The following is an 18838-nucleotide window of genomic DNA, read 5'->3' on the forward strand; positions in this document are numbered from 1 at the left end:
CGAGAGTTCTTGCAGGATGGCCTCGATAGGGGACTGGCTTGGTCTTCTCTCCGGGTTCAGCTTGCAGCCTTTCGTGGGTTGTTGACAGGTCAGCGTTTGACTGCCATTCCTGATGTGCTTTGCTTCTTGCGAGCAGCCAAATTGCTCAAGCCTCCCTTACGACCCTCTGTTCCATCTTGAGATCTGAATCTGGTTCTTTCAATGCTAGTACGACCTCCCTTTGAACCGTTGGGCGCCTGCTCTTTGAGGGACCTAACTCTTAAAGCAGTCTTCTTGGTGGCCATTACTTCTGCTAGCCATGTTTCTGAGCTGCAGGCTTTCGCTTGTATGGCTCCCTTCTTGGAGTTTTCTAGGTAGCGGGTTGTCTTGAGGCCTGTTCCTTCCTTTCTGCCACAGATGGTTTTCTCCTTTTCATGTCAATCAGGCAGCGGTCCTGCCAGTGTTGGGTAGTTGGGAGGGCTCTTCTGAGCAGAAGCAGTTGCACAAGTTAGATGTTGGTCGGGTTCTTCACCCTTATGTGCAGAGGATCCAGGAGATCAGGAAATCCCTCTAGCGGGTCTTCATATGGGGGATGGTGCTTCTATGGCTACTATTGCGCGTTGGATCAAGAAGACTATTGCTTCCGTGTATCTACTTCAGAAAAGAGCCTTTTCCGGCATTTCTCCAGGCTCATTCCACTAGGGATCAGGCAGCTTCTTGGGCTGAGTCTTCGCTCGTGCCTCCAGTGGACATTTGTAAGGCTGCGGTTTGGTCTTGCATTCTTTTGTCAGACACTACCGGGTAGACATTCAGGCGCGTCAGGACGCGGTATTCGGTGAGCGTGTTCTGGTGTCGGCTCTTCGGGGGTCCAACCTGTGATGGGGACTGCTTTGGTACGTCCCACTCATAAATATTAACCTCTACTGGTTTGAAGAGTGCTAAAGAAGGAGAAATTAGGTTTTTACCTGCTAATTTACTTTCTTTTAGCTTCTCCAGACCAATAGAGGTCCCCACCCAGTCTGTTGTTGCGGCTGTTGCACGGGCAGTTTTGTTTTTTGCTGCGGGTTCTAGTATTTTTCTAGGGCCGGGAAGAATTGAAGAACTGTGGCTGTTGTGACATTTTCTTACTGGTGTCTCTCCTCTGCATTTTCCAACAGCATTTGGGTATGTTAGTTATTACTCCTATTCGGAGTATTTGTTTCTGCTACCAGTTATTTGTTCTGCTTGGCTATTGGGCAGACTGATAGGAATAGGGGAAGGTATCCTTGATGTACTATTCCACAGTTATGTTTCAGTCTCCACCTGCTGGTCATGATGAGGTGTATATCCCAATCGTAAAGATTAACCTCTACTGGTCTGGAGAAGCTAAAAGAAAATAAATTAGCAGGCAAGAACCTAATTTCTCCTTATTGACCAGGGTGGGCTAGGGCCCTGATTTCTGGGCTTAATAAGTAGTAGGCTGAGATGAGAAAGGAACACCAGAATTCAGAATACAGTGATAGGGACAGAGCATGACCCTAGGTGTGTCATCCTTAGCCATTGTAATGATAGGGCTAAGTGAAATTGGTTTAGATTGTCTCTTATGGGTTTAATGTACAGCATTGCATACATCTGGCAGCACTATATAAATTAGTAGTAGTACTTTGGGATTGTACTGCAAATGAGAACATAGGTACTGTATAGAAAGTAGTATGGAGTCAGATTTCTTCAATATATCACTTGTCTGAAGGAGCTGGCCCCTATATATTGCTTCACAGTTTCACACAAGCACTCTGATAAGAATCCCAGGCATAGTGCAGCAGCAATGCTTTACTGGCCTGACTAGATCTACAATTAGAGGATACTAGCAAGACCCCTAGGTGTGTCATCCCTAGCCATTGTAATGATGGGGCTAAGTGAAGCTGATTTAGATTGAGCTAGAAGCCTAAAAAGGGTAGCGGAGGGTTATCCCAGGACAAGCAGGTAGCATATTCTTTACGCATGGGTGACGTCACCGACGGAGCCCCCGGTACGGACCTTTTTAACTAGAAAGTTCTAGTTGGCCGCACCGCGCGTGCGTGAGTGCCTTCCCGCCCGACGGAGGAGTGCGTGGTCCCCAGTTTCTTCGTTTCCGCGGAGCGAAGAAGACGCGTGTTTTTTCATCGGCCGTTGAAACTACCTTTTTTGCCTTCCCGCTCGCGAATTTTCTTGTTATTTTACTTTTCTTACCTTCGGGTTCCCTTTTATTTTCCTTTACAAAAAAAAAAATTTTTTACTTTCTTTTTTCCTTTTTCGAACTAGCCCCGGCGGGGCCTGTTGCCACTATACAGGCCTCCGGGTTTGATTTTGCGGAGGCCGTATTTCCATTCATGCCCCCGCAGCTAGGTTTTAAGAAGTGCCAGCGGTGTGCACGCCCGATCTCCCTCACTGACCCACACAATTGGTGCTTGCAGTGTTTGGGTCCTGAGCATCGGGCGGACTCCTGCACCCACTGTGCCACTCTTAAAAAGTGAACACTTAAGAATCGCCAGATTCAGCAGAACATCCTATTCGGCACCGGGTCTGCGATGGAATCCTTTGCGTAGACGGCGGTACCGCCAAAATCGACACCCACCACTTCGACGACGCCCGATCCGATATCGGCGCCGCTGGCGCCAGGTAAGCCGGCTAAGAAGCCTTCCTCTTCCCTCGAGCGCCCGCCAGCCACAGTGGCGGCACCGACCATACCGGCTTCACGCCGGCCCCGGAAACGCTCCGCCCCGATCTCGGTGAGTGCCTCGTCATCGGCCTCCTCATCGCCGGGGCATGGAGCGGCACCTATGGAACCGAAACAGAAGAAAGCGGTTCCGGTGCCACCCCTGGATGACCGCATCGCGGCCATCCTCCAAACACAATTACAGGAACAGCTGCAGCATCAACTCCAGCACCTGTTACCCACTATCCTGGCACCGCTCCTTTCGGTACCAGACCGGCCCCAGCCCCGCGCCGAACAACCGGTATCCACCCCATCGGTGCCACTTAATACGTCCATGACGATTCTCTCGGCTGAACAACTCCGTGCCCATCCTGTAGTTCACTCACATACCACTACAGATCCGCCTCGGGACCGGGCGGGGCACCGTTCTTCCCGAGACCGGGACCGACACCGATCTTCCTCTCCCGGTACCGTTTCGGTGCGCTCGGGCAAGTCTCTATCTAAGACCCACCATACCGAGCCTTCCACCCCGGTTTCTCGGCATGCGCACCCGGAGGTCCGGGACCCGGACTTATGGGAAGAATCCCCCCCCGGTACCGAAGAGGATGTCTCCTCATCGGACGAGGAACCCTCAGCGCCCGATACCACTTCCAAACCTGAGCAATCCTCGTTCTCCAAGTTCCTCAGGGAGATGTCAGCGGCTTTGTCTCTCCCTCTAGAGTCAGACTCCAAAAAATCCCAAGCCTTTCTGGAGGCCCTGGATTTTGAACAACCACCTAAGGAGTTCCTCAAGTTACCCGTGCATGACATACTACGGGAAACCTTTTATAAAAACTGGGAGAACCCTCTTACGGTCCCCGGGGCCCCCCGCAAGTTAGATAACCTTTACCGAGTTATCCCGATCCCGGGGTTTGATAAACCTCAATTGCCCCATGAGTCTCTCCTTGTTGAGTCCACCTTGAAGAAAACTCAGGGCTCCAGTGTTTATGCCTCCACCCCTCCTGGCAGAGAGGGCAAAACTATGGACAAGTTTGGCAAGAGGCTCTACCAGAATGCCATGCTGGCCAACAGGGCGAACAATTACACGTTCCACTTTTCATTTTACATGAAACACCTGGTCCAACAGCTGTCCGCCCTTCAAAAATATCTTCCAGAGAGAAAGATTCCACTTTTCCAGCAACAAATTTCCAGTCTCCTTCAACTGAGGAAATTTATGGTCCGCTCTATCTACGATTCCTTTGAGCTGACCTCTCGCGCCTCTGCCATTGCTGTCACCATGCGCCGCCTGGCTTGGCTGAGAGTATCGGATTTGGACATCAACCACCAAGACCGTCTAGCCAACGCTCCCTGTCTTGGGGATGAACTTTTTGGGGAGTCCCTGGATTCCACCACCCAGAAACTCTCGGCCCATGAGACCAGATGGGACACCCTGGTTAAACCCAAGAAAAAGGCTCCACCTGCTCGACCTTACAGGCCACAGTCCTCATATCAACGCAGGTTCTCAGCCAGACCGCTCAACCCGCCTTCGCAACAACCTAGGCGACCCCGCCAGCAACAACACCACACCCAGGCTCGTTCTCAGTCCAACCAACCTGCCAAGCCTCTTCCACCTTCCAAACCCTCTCAGCCCTTTTGACTCTTCTCTCCAGGGCATAGCCAGTCTCCCGCCTTCATTGCCTCTTCCTCAACCAATCGGAGGCCGTCTCCACATCTTCTTCAGCCGTTGGGAGGTCATCACATCGGACCAGTGGGTCCTCAACATCATCCGCCACGGCTACTCTCTCAACTTCCAAACTCTTCCACCAGACAATCCTCCCGTAGAGTCTGCTTCTCACTCCTCCCAAACCCCCCTCCTCCTGAGGGAGGTCCAATCCCTCCTTCTTCTCAATGCCATCGAAGAGGTGCCTCCGGACCAAAGGGGTCAGAGATTCTACTCCCGCTACTTCCTGGTTCCCAAGAAGACAGGAGACCTCCGTCCCATTCTCGATCTCAGGGACCTCAACAAGTGTCTAGTCAAGGAGAAGTTCAGAATGCTCTCCCTTGCCACGCTTTACCCTCTTCTCTCTCAGCACGACTGGCTATGTTCCCTGGACCTCAAAGAGGCCTATACTCACATCCCAATCAATCCGACTTCACGTCGCTACCTACGATTTCAGGTACAGCACCGTCACTATCAGTACAAAGTGCTACCTTTTGGCCTCGCTTCATCGCCCAGGGTGTTCACCAAGTGCCTTATTGTGGTGGCGGCCTTCCTCAGGTCTCACAACCTCCAGGTGTTCCCCTACTTGGACGATTGGTTGGTGAAAGCACCTACGTCTCCACTTGTGCTACAAGCCACTCATCACACCATCTCTCTCCTCCATCTCCTGGGGTTCGAGATCAACTACCCCAAGTCGCATCTACTTCCCACACAGCGACTTCAGTTCATTGGAGCAGTTCTCGACACCACACTAATGAGGGCGTTTCTCCCCTCCGACCGTCAACGGACCCTGCTCCACCTCTGCCGTCAGGTGCTCCTTCATCACTCCTTTCCTGCCCGACAGATGATGGTCCTCCTGGGCCACATGGCCTCGACGGTCCATGTGCTTCCTCTGGCGCGACTCCACCTCAGGACACCTCAATGGACTCTTGCCAACCAATGGTCACAGACCACGGATCTTCTTTCTCATCCCATCTCTGTGACATCGTCTCTTCAGCAATCTCTTCAATGGTGGTTGAACTCCTCAAATCTTTCCAGGGGTCTACTCTTTCATCTACCCCCTCACTCCATGATCATAACCACGGATGCCTCCCCCTATGCGTGGGGAGCTCACCTGGGAGATCTACGCACCCAGGGGCTCTGGACCCCGCAGGAGCGTCAACATCACATCAATTTCCTAGAACTCAGAGCCATGTTCTATGCTCTCAAGGCCTTCCAGCACCTTCTCTGCCCTCAGGTTCTTCTCCTGTGCACAGTCAATCAAGTCGCCATGTACTACATAAACAAGCAAGGCGGCACCGGATCTCGCCTCCTTTGTCAGGAGGCTCTCAGCATCTGGACTTGGGCCACGGCCCGCAATCTCTTCCTCAAGGCTGTCTATATCCAGGGCGAACAGAACTCCCTGGCCGACAATCTCAGCCGCATCCTTCAACCTCACGAGTGGACTCTGGACCCTTCCATGCTCCACTCCATCTTTGCTCGCTGGGGCACTCCGCAGGTGGACCTCTTTGCAGCACCTCACAACCATCAGCTGCCCCAGTTCTGTTCCAGACTCTTCTCTCCTCATCGTCTGACCCCAGATGCATTCCTGCTCAACTGGACAGATCGGTTCCTCTATGCCTTTCCTCCACTTCCTCTGATGTTGCGGACGTTATCCAAACTTCGCAGAGACAGGGCCACCATGATTCTCATCGCTCCTCGGTGGCCTCGCCAACACTGGTTCTCCCTCCTGCTTCAGCTCAGCTCCAGGGAGCCCATTCCTCTTCCTGTGTTTCCTACTCTACTTACGCAACAACGTCAGTCTCTACTGCATCCCAATCTGTCTTCGCTCCACTTGACAGCTTGGTTTCTCTTGGGCTGACCTCTCCAGAGAATCTGTCTCAGACTGTCCGTCTCATTTTGGATGCCTCCAGGAAACCGGCCACCCTCCAATGTTACCATCAGAAGTGGACCAGGTTCTCCTCTTGGTGTCTACGGCGTCATCACGATCCCACCTCTTTAGCGGTGGAAACTGTACTGGACTATTTGCTCTCTCTGTCCAATGCTGGCCTCAAGTCTACCTTAATCAGAGTCCACCTCAGTGCCATCACTGCGTTTCATGAGCCTATCCTCGGAAAACCTCTCACGGCTCATCCACTGGTTTCCCGGTTCATGAGAGGCCTCTTCAATGTCAAACCGCCTCTGAAGCCTCCTCCTGTCGTCTGGGACCTGAATGTGGTTTTATCAGCCCTCATGAAACCCCCTTTTGAGCCCCTTGCCACAACTTCGCTCAAACTTCTCACATGGAAGGTGCTTTTCCTCATCGCCATCACTTCTGCCAGGAGGGTTAGTGAGTTGCATGCACTGGTCGCCGATCCACCGTTCACTGTTTTTCACCATGACAAGGTGGTTCTGCGTACCCATCCTAAATTCCTTCCCAAGGTGGTCTCGGCTTTTCACCTCAACCAGTCCATTGTGTTGCCTGTCTTTTTCCCTAAACCCCATTCTCATCCTGGGGAACAGGCGTTGCACACGCTGGATTGTAAGCGTGCCCTGGCATACTACCTTGACCATACCAGGGCTCACCGCTCGTCCCCTCAGCTCTTTCTGACCTTCGATCCTAACCGTCTAGGTCGTCCTGTCTCTAAACGGACGCTTTCCAATTGGCTTGCTGCCTGCATCGCGTTCTGTTATGCTCGGGCCGGTCTGTCTCCGGAAGGTGCTGTCACGGCCCACAGGGTTAGAGCTATGGCTGCTTCTGTTGCTTTCCTCCGTTCCACACCCATTGAGGAAATCTGCAAGGCTGCCACCTGGTCCTCAGTTCACACGTTCACTACTCACTACTGCCTGGATGCATTCTCCAGACGGGATGGGCACTTCGGCCAATCTGTACTACAGAATTTATTTTCCTAATGGCCAACCATCCCTCCTCCCTCTCTTATAGCTTGGAGGTCACCCATGCGTAAAGAATATGCTGCCTGCTTGTCCTGGAATAAAGCACAGTTACTTACCGTAACAGGTGTTATCCAGGGACAGCAGGCAGATATTCTTACGTCCCACCCTCCTCCCCGGGTTGGCTTCTTAGCTGGCTTATCTTAACTGGGGACCACGCACTCCTCCGTCGGGCGGGAAGGCACTCGCGCACGCGCGGTGCGGCCAACTAGAACTTTCTAGTTAAAAAGGTCCGTACCGGGGGCTCCGTCGGTGACGTCACCCATGCGTAAAGAATATCTGCCTGCTGTCCCTGGATAACACCTGTTACGGTAAGTAACTGTGCTTAACTGCTGGACCAAAAAAAAAAAAATGTATTAGGGACTTGTATGTCTGCATTTTATGCATTTATTTTATAGACCAACCGAGCTCCTCATTTCTATAGCAGATAATTAAAACATTTCTATGCTGATTTAAAACACACCCTTTTTATCTAATTAGGATTCGTGTTTTAGTGCCTTGCTGGAGTACAGTTTAGTAAATGATGCATATATGGGATGTGATTTACCCCTTACTCTGGAGAACATGCAACAGTAAGTATTTATCATCACTTGTTCATTATTTTACATCTCTATGATTATTTTAAGTATATATTTAAGTTACTTTTTACTTATCTGTAGCAGGTGTTCTGTGACCAGCAAGATATAAGTCCTTATAGATGGGTGATACCAAATGAATCCCAGCATGGAATAGCTTTTCTAGCTTGTATTTATCTGGAAGCTTTTGAAAAGCCTTACTGTGCATGCCTGTGAATTCCCATTTGTTGGGGGTCGCATGGAACTTAACTGAGTACTCTGTAAAGCTTGAAATAGATGTCTCCTTGGTGCGTTATGTGAGAATTTGTATTCTGCTGTCCACAATGGTGGCTGCTGTTGAGTGTGCCTCGATTGGAAAGCCCAGAGCCAGACTGCCTGCCTGATGCTGATCTGCTGAATAAGGCAGATATGAAAGCGTGGTTGGTGGCGGTAAAAGCCAACAGTGCGGTGGTTGGGATGCAGGTGAAGGAGGGTATTCAGGACCTTTAGTCAGATCTGGCTGAATTAGGGGCCTTGATTGATACAGTCGAGACCCAACTCGATTCCTGCGAGGAGACTCCAGTGCAGCACAGAGGGGTCTGGAAGATGTGAGAGAGGAACTTCAGGGCCTACTGGATAAAGTGGAAGACTTGGAGAACCGCACTCGCCATAACAACCTTAGAGTGCGGTGTGTTCCTGACACGGGTACTTATTGTGATGCACGGGAGGTGGTCGCCTAACTGATCAGATGGATGCTCCTGGATGATCAACTGGAGCTCTGTATTAAGTGGCCACATCAGGCCTTGGGACATCGACCTACAGAGCAACCTCGAGACTTGGTAGTATGCCTCCAAAGTTTCACTCTGAAAGAGCGCTTACTGCGCCAGGCTCAAGAGCTTGGCACAGTCACCTGGGAAGGGCACTGACTAGAACTTTTTCCAGATCTCGCTGCATCTACCTTGCAGAAGCATTGCACCATCAAGTCAGTGACCCAGGCTTTAATATGGGCCAATGTGTTCTATAAGTGAACCGTTCTCTTTGGGCTTCTCATTACCTTTAATGATGACACCAGAGTGTTGACGGTGCATGAGGCCCGGGAGCTATTGAAAGAGGGTATCAAGGTCTCTGTTGAAGGAGATGATAACATCTTAGCCCAGTCTGTTCAGCAGCGCTTGACGGGCTTTCAATGGCAGAGGATGGAGCGTGGGGCCTGTACACCAGCTGGGCCATCTGCTTCGAAATTGGCTGTGGGACCAACCTGATCTAGGTCCCTTTTCTTTTCACTGGACTTTGAACTATTTCTCTGAGTGGCCTTTTTGGGCCTGGACAGTTTAGCTTTTTGGGACTCTCTCTGACATACATTTTGTTGACATATGCTTCTCCAAGGTGGGTTTGCATGAATTTGAGGGTTTGCATGTGAGGGGCTCGGATGTAGAGGTGGATGTTAGTATGCTGGATGGGTGTTGGGGTTGGGGGGAGGGAGATAGATAGATATAGTGTTTGGAGTGTAGGAATGTGGGGAGAGTCTGTGTATGGTTAGGATTGGGTGAGTGGTTGTGTCTGGGGACGCTTGGGTTTAGAAATATAGCTAAATGATGTAATGTGAATTTCTGGTGCTGTATGCTTGGGAGTGATGACTGGCAAGTATTTGGGGCAGGGATGCTGTAGAAGTAATACTCTTTGACTGTTATGGGCACTAGGAGATTATTTCTTCCTTTCAGTTTGATGGGAGATGGTTGGGATTCCAAATATTTGGTATTGGGGGGAGGGGGTTGGGTTTTAGACTAATGTCTGTGGATTTTCTTTATATATACTCGTACATTTGGGGATGGCAGTGGATAAGCTAAGAATTGTGTCCTACAATGCCTGTGGGCTTAATTCTCCCAGTAAAAACTCTATCTATCAGGAGCTAGTGCATCTGTGTGCCTATTCAAGAAACCCACTTCCTGTGTAGTTGTGAACGCTTAATGAGGGACTCTTAAGTTCCCGGTATCTTATTGGGTCTCTAGAGTGGGTCCTTCTAAGAAGGGAGGGGTGGGCATTATTTTTTTTGCCAGGGGATTGCAGATAGAGGTGCAGAGAGTGGTGTGGGACCCACAGGGGAGATATCTTATCTTAGTGGTCCTCTGTTAAGCTTTCTTGTTTTAATACTGTGGCCCTTCACTCAACTGTCTTCTACCCCTTCCCAATTCTAACTGGTGTAATGCCATCTCGCTATCCTTACAACACCTCTTATTGTACACCGTCTTGAACTGAAAAGGTATGACGGGATATAAATAAAGCTAGTATTATTATTATTATTATTATTATCTACATGAAAAAGTTTGGAGATTACTAAGATACACTGTACTAGCTGGCTCACCTCTTTTTTTGCGTGTTTATTTCACACCTTCAAAAAGTCATTTGTACAGTTCTGTAATGCAGATTATCATTTGTAGATCTTGATATTTATCTATAGTTTTAGATTTTTAAAAATATTTGGTTCCAAGATTCAATTTACATCTAATGAATGAGATTAATTGGATGCACTATATGGTAATGTTAAATTGATCATCTTTTTTTTGTTTGTTCCACAGCTGTGACTAGGCACCTGAAATTTCGGACAGCATTTCAATTTCAACAGTATTTTACTGATGACTACAGTAAACCATACAAAAATATACAGCTCAGCTTTTATGTGTTCATATGAGAATAAGTATATAATCTATGATGGTGATATAAAGAACTTCCATCTGCAACAGTAGCAAAGGTAATATACAAAGGTAGAGGACCCCCATCCCAAACTAACCCTTTTCAATTCCCCACAAATAAGGAAGAAAAAAAACCCCACACACACACACACCCATCTAATGCACATCGTACTCATCTTCCATAAATCAAAAAGTCCACTCCGAGGATCCCCCAGTCTCTATGAACAAGTTCCACTCGAGGAATTCAAAACCAAACTTCTGGCCTTAGACAGAGATTGAATGTAAATGTTCCACGTCCACAAAAAAATTTTGATCGCTCTAAAAGATCTCTTAGTCTTTCTCTGCTCCACGTCATAAGGGCATGTAACTGGTTTCTCCAAGCCCAATATGAAGGGTCCTCCTCTCCAGTCCACACTCCCAAAATGACCTTTCTGCCCAGCAAACCTGCTTTCCAAAGTAAAAGATGATGCCAATCGGCGAGATGAAAAGCCTCAGAGAAAATGAAAAGAAACCCAGGTGGAGAAAAGGGAAGCTGATGACCAAACTACTTCTCTAAATAAGACACTAAAGAATGCCAAAACTGTTTAGGACAACTCCACATTGCATGATAAAATGAGTTAATGCCCGTCTCGCATTTCCGTCAAATCAGAGTAGCAGTTCCTTCCAATTTAAAACTCACTCTTGGGTAAAATAGGCCCGGTGGAGTGTGTGAAAGTGACATTCTCTGAGCTCTGCGCTAATGGAAATCGCAGTTATTCTCCGAAGGAGGAGTCCAACATCTAGATTCCTCTGGCATACCTATGTTCCCACTCCATTTCTTACGTAAAACCTCCCATGAACGGGACTTTGATAATTGCTTTATTTCTTTGTAAAGCAAAGATACTGAAATCTCTTCCTCCGGGAATGACTCAAAAAAACTATAGAACAACCGTCTTCATAAAGAATGCCAACATCCTCCTCTCCAACAAAGAAACATAATGCTCCAATTGCCTATACACAAAAAAATCCCTAGGCTCTGCCACCCCACTTCGCTGCAATTCTTCCCAGGATACCAACCTACCCCTGGATCCTGGAACTTGATATAACATATTCACCCCACAATCCACTCACCAACTAAAACTAATATTATATCTTCTAGGAGGGAACTGTATATTCTCCTGTAGAGGGAGCAAATCTGACATAAATGTGCCCACCACAAGTGTCGTCCAGATCACACATAGCGATTCCAGTAAAACACTAGTGTAGAAAATGAAGCAATGCAGATCTTGGGGCATGCAATAAAAAATAAAGATGCAAAGGAGAATAAACAGCAGTGGTTCCCAAACCTGTCCTGGGGGACCCCCAGCCAGTCAGGTTTTCAAGATATCCCTAATGAATATGCATGAGAGAGATTTGCATATAATGGAAGTGACAGGTATGCAAATCTCTCTCATGCATATTCATTAGGGATATCTTGAAAACCTGACTGGCTGGGGGTCCCCCAGGACAGGTTTGGGAACCACTGATATATAGTATTGTCCAAGAGTATACCTACTGATCTAGAACCATGTCTTCCAAATTCTAGAGTAAACAAGCATGGTTGTACTTAAGAAGATCCGGAATCCCCCAACCCACCATACCACTATGATCCAATCAAATTAGTAAAGGCTGTTTTGGTTTCTGTCCACCCCAAGAAAATTTGGAAAGAAGGGTATGCAAAGAGGAAACAACCCTCTTTAAAAGTCAGATCAATAGTAATTGCAGCGTATACAACCACTTTGGAGAAAACGTCATGTTGAACAATTGAACCTTGAAGAGAGATCGGTACAGCATTTAAGCAAAATATTAGATACATCTCGTACCTTAGAAAAAATAGTCCAGAGAACACATATATGGAAATGCACATACTGGATTTGATTAAAATGAACTGAAAGAGCCTGGCATAAAACAAATGGTTGGAATCTTAATCATTAATTATAAGAAAAACTGTTTTAGCAGTTTTCCAATAGGCTGAATTACAGACTGTTAACACAGTTGACTCCGCTTAAGTGCACTCCCTTCGGACCGTGTCTCCACATGCGATTAAACGGAGTGTGCGCTTAATAGAAGTGTGGGGGAGGCTGTAGTTAAGCCTGCTCAGTTTAAATATGGCGCGTGGGCTGTTGAAGCCTAAAGTACAGGAAAGCTATGCCCTGCAGCTTGAGTGGAAGCGGAGCACTCCCTGTCCCAGCGCTTAAGCTGCGGTGTGAAGCCTAGCCATTTCCAGTCAGAACGTGATTGCATTTAACCGGAATGAACGTAACGTGAAAGAATAGAGGCTGGACCTATGATGACAGTGCGCATAAGTGGATTGTGTGCTTATCCGAATTGCAAATATCCAGAGTTTATGTCCATTGTCTTTAATGTAAAAAAAATAAAAATAACCCAGGCTGTGGATAACCGAAGCATGCGCTTAACTGATGTGCACTTAGGTGGAGTCGACTGTAATAACTTATAGTTTTAAGTCTGCCCTGAGATACCTGCCAGGTTAGTGCTGCTGCTTCTGTTGTAAAAGTTCAAGGTAATTACCGGTAATGATTTTATTTCCACCTTTCTATACAGACTTGGGTTAATACTACAATGGAATAGTAATCCATAATTTGGAAACAATATAACATTTGCTTTTTTTTCTCAACTGTTTTAGTTTTATAACATCATACAGAAAATGCATAAAATGAAATACAATAAAATCTATAAAAGCACTTCAATTCTACAAATGAAACATTGTCCCTTTCCTCCCACCCTCCTTCCCAACTCCACCATCTCATTTTTACTCTGGATACGCTTTCGGAACTTGAAAATTGACAGGATTATATAACCAGTGGTTCCCAACTCTGTCCTGGAGGACCCCCAGGCCAGTCGGGTTTTCAGGATAGCCCTAATGAATATGCATGAGAGAGATCTGCATATAATGGAGGTGCCAGGTATGCAAATCTGCTCCATGCATATTCATTAGGGCTATCCTGAAAACTCGACTGGCCTGGGGGTCCTCCAGGAAAGGGTTGGGAACCACTGATATAAACCTTATTTAAAGATCTTTTATGTAAAGTTCCATTGGTCCCCAAATCTTAAATTTCCTGGAATTACCTAGTTCCTCTGCTAATATTTTCTCATATCGATAGTACAAACAAAGAGTCTCCCACCAGAAAGGTAAATTTAATCGATCCCATTGTTTCCAATTCCTCATAATCATTTGTAAAGCAACTCCTTTGGAAAATTACATATTCCTTTAGTAACCTCGCTGGAATGGGCAAAAAATACGTTTGGGTTCAAAGAATTCCCACCCTGCTGAGGATAGAAAAGTCTCCTTCACTTTCCAAACGGAGGCTTTTCAGCGTATTCCATTTAGAATTTTTCTATCTAAATGTTTTTCATCTTGTTTTCCAGCTGCATTTTCCATACAAGGGATAAAAATATTAGCATACATATAGGATCTTTTTCCTATCAACATGCAAGAGTATGGTGGGGTTTTTTTTATATGATATAAGGTCAGCCATATGAAGACCCAGTTAAAGTAATCAAAACTTATTTGGTCTGAAAAGAGCTGCAGTACAATGTGCAATAATGATCAGAGGGAGATTCTCTTAGAATGTTTTAACTCTTTGTGGGAAAATTGCTTCCACTTTTTCTTTCAGGAGTGCATTCACACTAACATAATCATCCTCTGTGTTAAAATGTTACTTGTTGTTTTGGACATTTGTTGAATAGTTATGTTAATCTTAAGTCATAGATTACTTACTGTTTAGAGATCTAAATTCAGACTGGCTGTGCAATTAACACGTCAAATACTCTTCTGGATGAGGTTATGCGAGACATTTTTCCAATCATGAATACCACAGGAATTTAGAAGTAGTGGTGAACAAATAGCACAAAATGTGAATTGCCTAACTATAAATAGTATTGTTCCATGACTTCTAAACATTTATAACTGTATACCAAAAGATAGTCTGATCATTGGTATCTATCAATTATTAAAAAAAAAAAAATGGTACTCAGGTTGTGTGCAGTCGTAAATGATATCATCTTTCATCTGTCCAGTTATATAATCTGATAAGATGCTCTTATTAAGAGGTTTGAAGAGCTTCAGGGCATAAAGTAGAATATTAAGGGCTCCTTTTACAAAGCCGCGTTAGGGCCTTAATGCGCGGAATAGCGCATGCTAAATTGCCGCGTGCGCTAGCCGCTACCGCCTCCTTTTGAGCAGGCGGTAGATTTTCGGCTAGCGCGCGCTAATCCAGTGCGTGCGTTAAAAACTAGTGCACCTTTGTAAAATGTTCTCTACAATTTAATCCCATTGTGTTCTGTTTGGAATTAAGGACTCAAAATGTGTAGGGTTTGTTTGTTTTTTTTTGCATAGTATGTTATGAGTCTTATATTCCACTATATCCCCTTGAGTTCAGATCTAAGAATCCAGTCATACCATGACTGGAATGAACCACACTTTTATTTCATTGTATGCTGGAGATAATGTTCCACAATTTATTGCTCGGGCTATGCGTTGTGCCAAAGAAAGGCACTTCAGTTTATAATAGTACAGTATATACAAACAACATATCAAGGTGTAAAAAAAAAACTTTTTAATTAGGCCTTTTGCAACAAATACAATTAAGACATTCTATCTTTACACCATATGTTTTTTTTGTTTCTGATTTGCGTTTGTTGGAAGATCTTTTTCTTCACAGATGGTACAGAATAGGTGCTTGATATTTAATAACTATTAATAATGCTTTTCTTCTTTAGCACAATGACTTTCTTGCACTGTTTTTCATCATTGGGACTAGCAGTAACCATTGGTGATTACAGTTTTTCCATCGACAAGTAGGATTGAGTTAAGTAAACAAGTGTCACCAGAAAGGAACAGCCAGAGCTCAGAACTAAAGTGTAAATGTTCCAAGCATGCATGACCCTTGTACATCAATCTCCTCAGTAGTTCATGAAAACAAAACTTTCCTTTGTGTTTTTCTACCAGACCAGTCAATTACCAGTGAGAATAGTATGTCTATCAACAAGTGGATGGAGTCAAAGAAGCAAAGTAGTTCTGAGTGATTGTATCATAAAGGCAATGTGTGGTGATAGAGTCCAGTATTATTTGCCTCCAGAGGATGGTGATGGCTCAGCATATACAGTCTTTGGCCTACTTAAGTCCTGTTTGCTCCTATTCCAATTAAACTGGTTCAGATGAGCTTGGGATTTACTCAATTTTAGATGATGGCTCTAATTTAAAACTTATTCTCGTTCCCTTTCTCTTAAGTCCCAGCTATTTTTATTCACTATGTACAACGCTTTGTATCTTTGGATAAGCATTTAATCAAAATTTAAATAAACTATGAAACTCTCCATTCATTCCCTGGCAGGGGATTTTATTTGGGGTTGAGGCATCTAAAACTGAGGTAACATTAGTTTATATTATGTAAAGAATTTGTATCCTCCCAAATCCCTTATCGGTCAGTTTCAAAATGGGTGACAATATCAAGTTTATATTCTTAAATGAAATAATATATTTTAAAATGAATAATCAGTGTATTCGAACTTGGTGAAAAAAAGTGTGTGTTCAGCTTCTTCTAAATCCCATATAAATTAGACAAATATGCAAGAGTAAAAGAATTTCAGATATTGCACCATAACCAAAAGGCCTTTCATGGGCATATTTAAACTTCATTCCCTTCATTGATGGAAAAGACAAAATTTAACATTCACTATTTCTGTCACTTGAAACCTTCAGATGTATCGCCATTCAAAGTTTAAAAAACAAAGCTTAAATACAGGCCTCAACAGGAAGCCAATGAAAACTCACAAACAAAAGGGTGACATGATCAAATCTTGCTTTCTTAAATATCCTAGCAAGAGTGTTTTCAATCAGTTTCTTCTTAAGCTTCACTCTAAATACCAGAATAAAAAGACTTGAGGCTCCAACTACCAGGCTAGACTGCAATGTGCTTTCACTGTCCAAGGCAGCTCTTTCTGGACCACATCCTTCTGCGGACAGCAGCTGGAGAGGGTACAAGTGTGTCCTTACCCAGAGGATCATGTCCATAGTTGCAGCCATTGATCCCAGGACCTGCTATTACTGCCAGGCCATCTGAGCTGTCTTGCTCTGAAACTCGCATATCTCAAACAGAAGCTTCTCTCTGCAAGCTTTAATGAAAGTTAAAGTGGGAAAAGAAGCCATCACGCTCACTGCGCAAGTCAGTCAACTTAGAATGCACCTCAGAAAGGACCAGGACAGGGAGAATGGTCCAGTGCAGGCTACAAGCAGCTTTTTATTGGCTTAAGGCAAATCGAGGGGTGTTGAGGTGCACGGTGAGGAGGTATCAAGCTGGGGGGGGGGAGGAAGGCTGGAAGAAAGTTTGGGATTTTTTCTTACACGGGGAGGTCACTGTCTAGGTTCAAGCTGCATGGCAATCAGCAACTAGTGTACTAGGGTCTGAAGCTGCACAGCTTAGAGCAGGGGTATCAAACTCAATCACATAAGGGGCCGAAATCAAAAACAGGCTATGTTGCAGGCCAAATTTTTTATTAAGATAGTTAAGGGTCCTTTTGAGAATTCAGGAAACGCCTAAAAACATATCTGTTCCTGAAATACTTAGGAAACCAACCTAATCAATCTTAATTCTCAACAAACGATCGCAAGAACTATCAGTCACTAAGTCTGTACTTGTTTATTCACTCAATCTGTAACATTTGTAATCATTGTAAACCGCATAGAACTTCACGGTCCTGCGGTATATAAACTGTTATTATTATTATTAAGGTACGCTAACCGATTTAGCATGTTCTAAATGCACACCTTAATAAAAGTACCTTTTAGTCTTAGTAGAAGTATAGGGTCACAACCTCTCCAACCCAACGCCGACTCTGTGATATAAACAAAATAAATAAAAAAGACTTTTCCTCTCTTGGTTCCTAGTTCACGCTTGCTGTCTAACATCAGCTCTGGCATGATACGCATTTCAAATCTGACATATTGTAATCACAAAACAGAAAATAAAATTAGTTTTTCTACCTTTTGTTGTCTGGTCATTATTCAAATCATGTTGGTACCAGGCTCTGGTTGTCTTCTGATAACTCACTTGCCAAGGTCTCCTTTCTTCTTTCTCTGTGCCAACCATCCATTTTCCATCTCTGTCCTCCCCTTCCGTTTCCCTTCCCTCCCCTGGAGATCTGGCATCTTTCCATTTGGCCCTCTGTTCCTTCCCTCCCTTCATCCCAGCTTCCCGGTCTCACATTAAAGCAGCCTGCAGCGATCCTAATAGGTTGCTGTCGGCCTCCACAGCACATTCCCTCCTCTGACTTTTGGGACCACAGCAGTGGGAATGTGCTGCTAAGGCTACGGCAGCCTTGTAGGATTGCTACAGCCGACCAGCGATTCTCTGCAGGCTGCTTTAATGTGAGACTGGGATAGAGGGAGGCAAGGAACAGAGGATCAAATCTAATTACCCCCGCGGGCCAAATTTGGCACCCCTGGCTTAAAGGGATCATTGACATAAGATCATCCAGACCTTTCCCAAAGAGTAAATGTCCTTTGAATGGTAAATTATTCAAGGTTGACTTGGAGGAGGCATCCTCTCCCACTTTCTGATCCATAGCATCCTGCAGGCAGAAATGGAATAGGGGACATTTTGCTCATGACTCTGAAAAGATCATACAGAGCATCAATTACATAATCCTCTCCAGACATTAGAAACTGGTATATCCCTCCTGACTCTTGCCTCCAGATTATGACGCAACTTGGAGTGGCAAGCCCGGGCGATAAAATACGACACTGCAGCTGCTTTTAAATCTGAGGCTGTGGCTTCGAAGAGCTTATGAAAAAAAAAAAAAATCCAGCCTGCAGTCCTTGGCATCCTTTAATACCACACCGCCTTCACTGGGAAGGGAGGTACGCTTGGTAACCTGTGCCACCAGGGACTCCACTTTCAATGGAACAAAGCTGATTACATTCAGCATCCATTGGATAGAGTTTTGCCATGGCTCTGGCCACCCAAAGGAGGACCTCCCAGTGGTCCATCAACATTTTTGTAATGTCTTGAGAAGGAAAACAGGTAGTCTATGCTTTTGTGCTGCTCATAAACAATTCAATTTGGCCTATCGAATTTTCCAATTCGATTCACTTTTCCTGCCCAATTGGGTGATATTTTTTTTTATTTTTATTTTTTTACAGCTTGGTGGGTTTATTTTTGAAGCCTCTTCACCCACCCAACCCCCCTTTGCCCTCTCCATTCCCACGCTGGTGCTGTAGTATAAACAAAACACAGCAGAGGGAAGGCGCTGGGCATGCCAGAAGCAGCCTGTT

At 45.5% G+C, this 18838-nt stretch overlaps 1 protein-coding gene across 3 annotated transcripts in view; it reads left to right on the forward strand.

Annotated features, from left to right (window-relative positions):
- The window catches only part of MOV10L1 (Mov10 like RISC complex RNA helicase 1), a 140764-nt gene extending 130243 nt beyond the window's left edge, over positions 1-10521 (forward strand). For all 3 annotated transcript variants that reach the window (XM_033957609.1, XM_033957608.1, XM_033957610.1), the window contains 2 exons: positions 7764-7855; positions 10414-10521. In XM_033957609.1, the coding sequence (XP_033813500.1) occupies positions 7764-7855; positions 10414-10423 (102 nt within the window). In that variant the 3' untranslated portion in view covers positions 10424-10521. The remainder of the gene's footprint in view (positions 1-7763; positions 7856-10413) is intronic.
- The last annotated feature ends 8317 nt before the right edge of the window (positions 10522-18838 follow it).

The sequence above is a fragment of the Geotrypetes seraphini genome, chromosome 9 (genome assembly GCF_902459505.1).
Source record: "Geotrypetes seraphini chromosome 9, aGeoSer1.1, whole genome shotgun sequence".
NCBI classification, from domain to species: domain Eukaryota; kingdom Metazoa; phylum Chordata; class Amphibia; order Gymnophiona; family Dermophiidae; genus Geotrypetes; species Geotrypetes seraphini.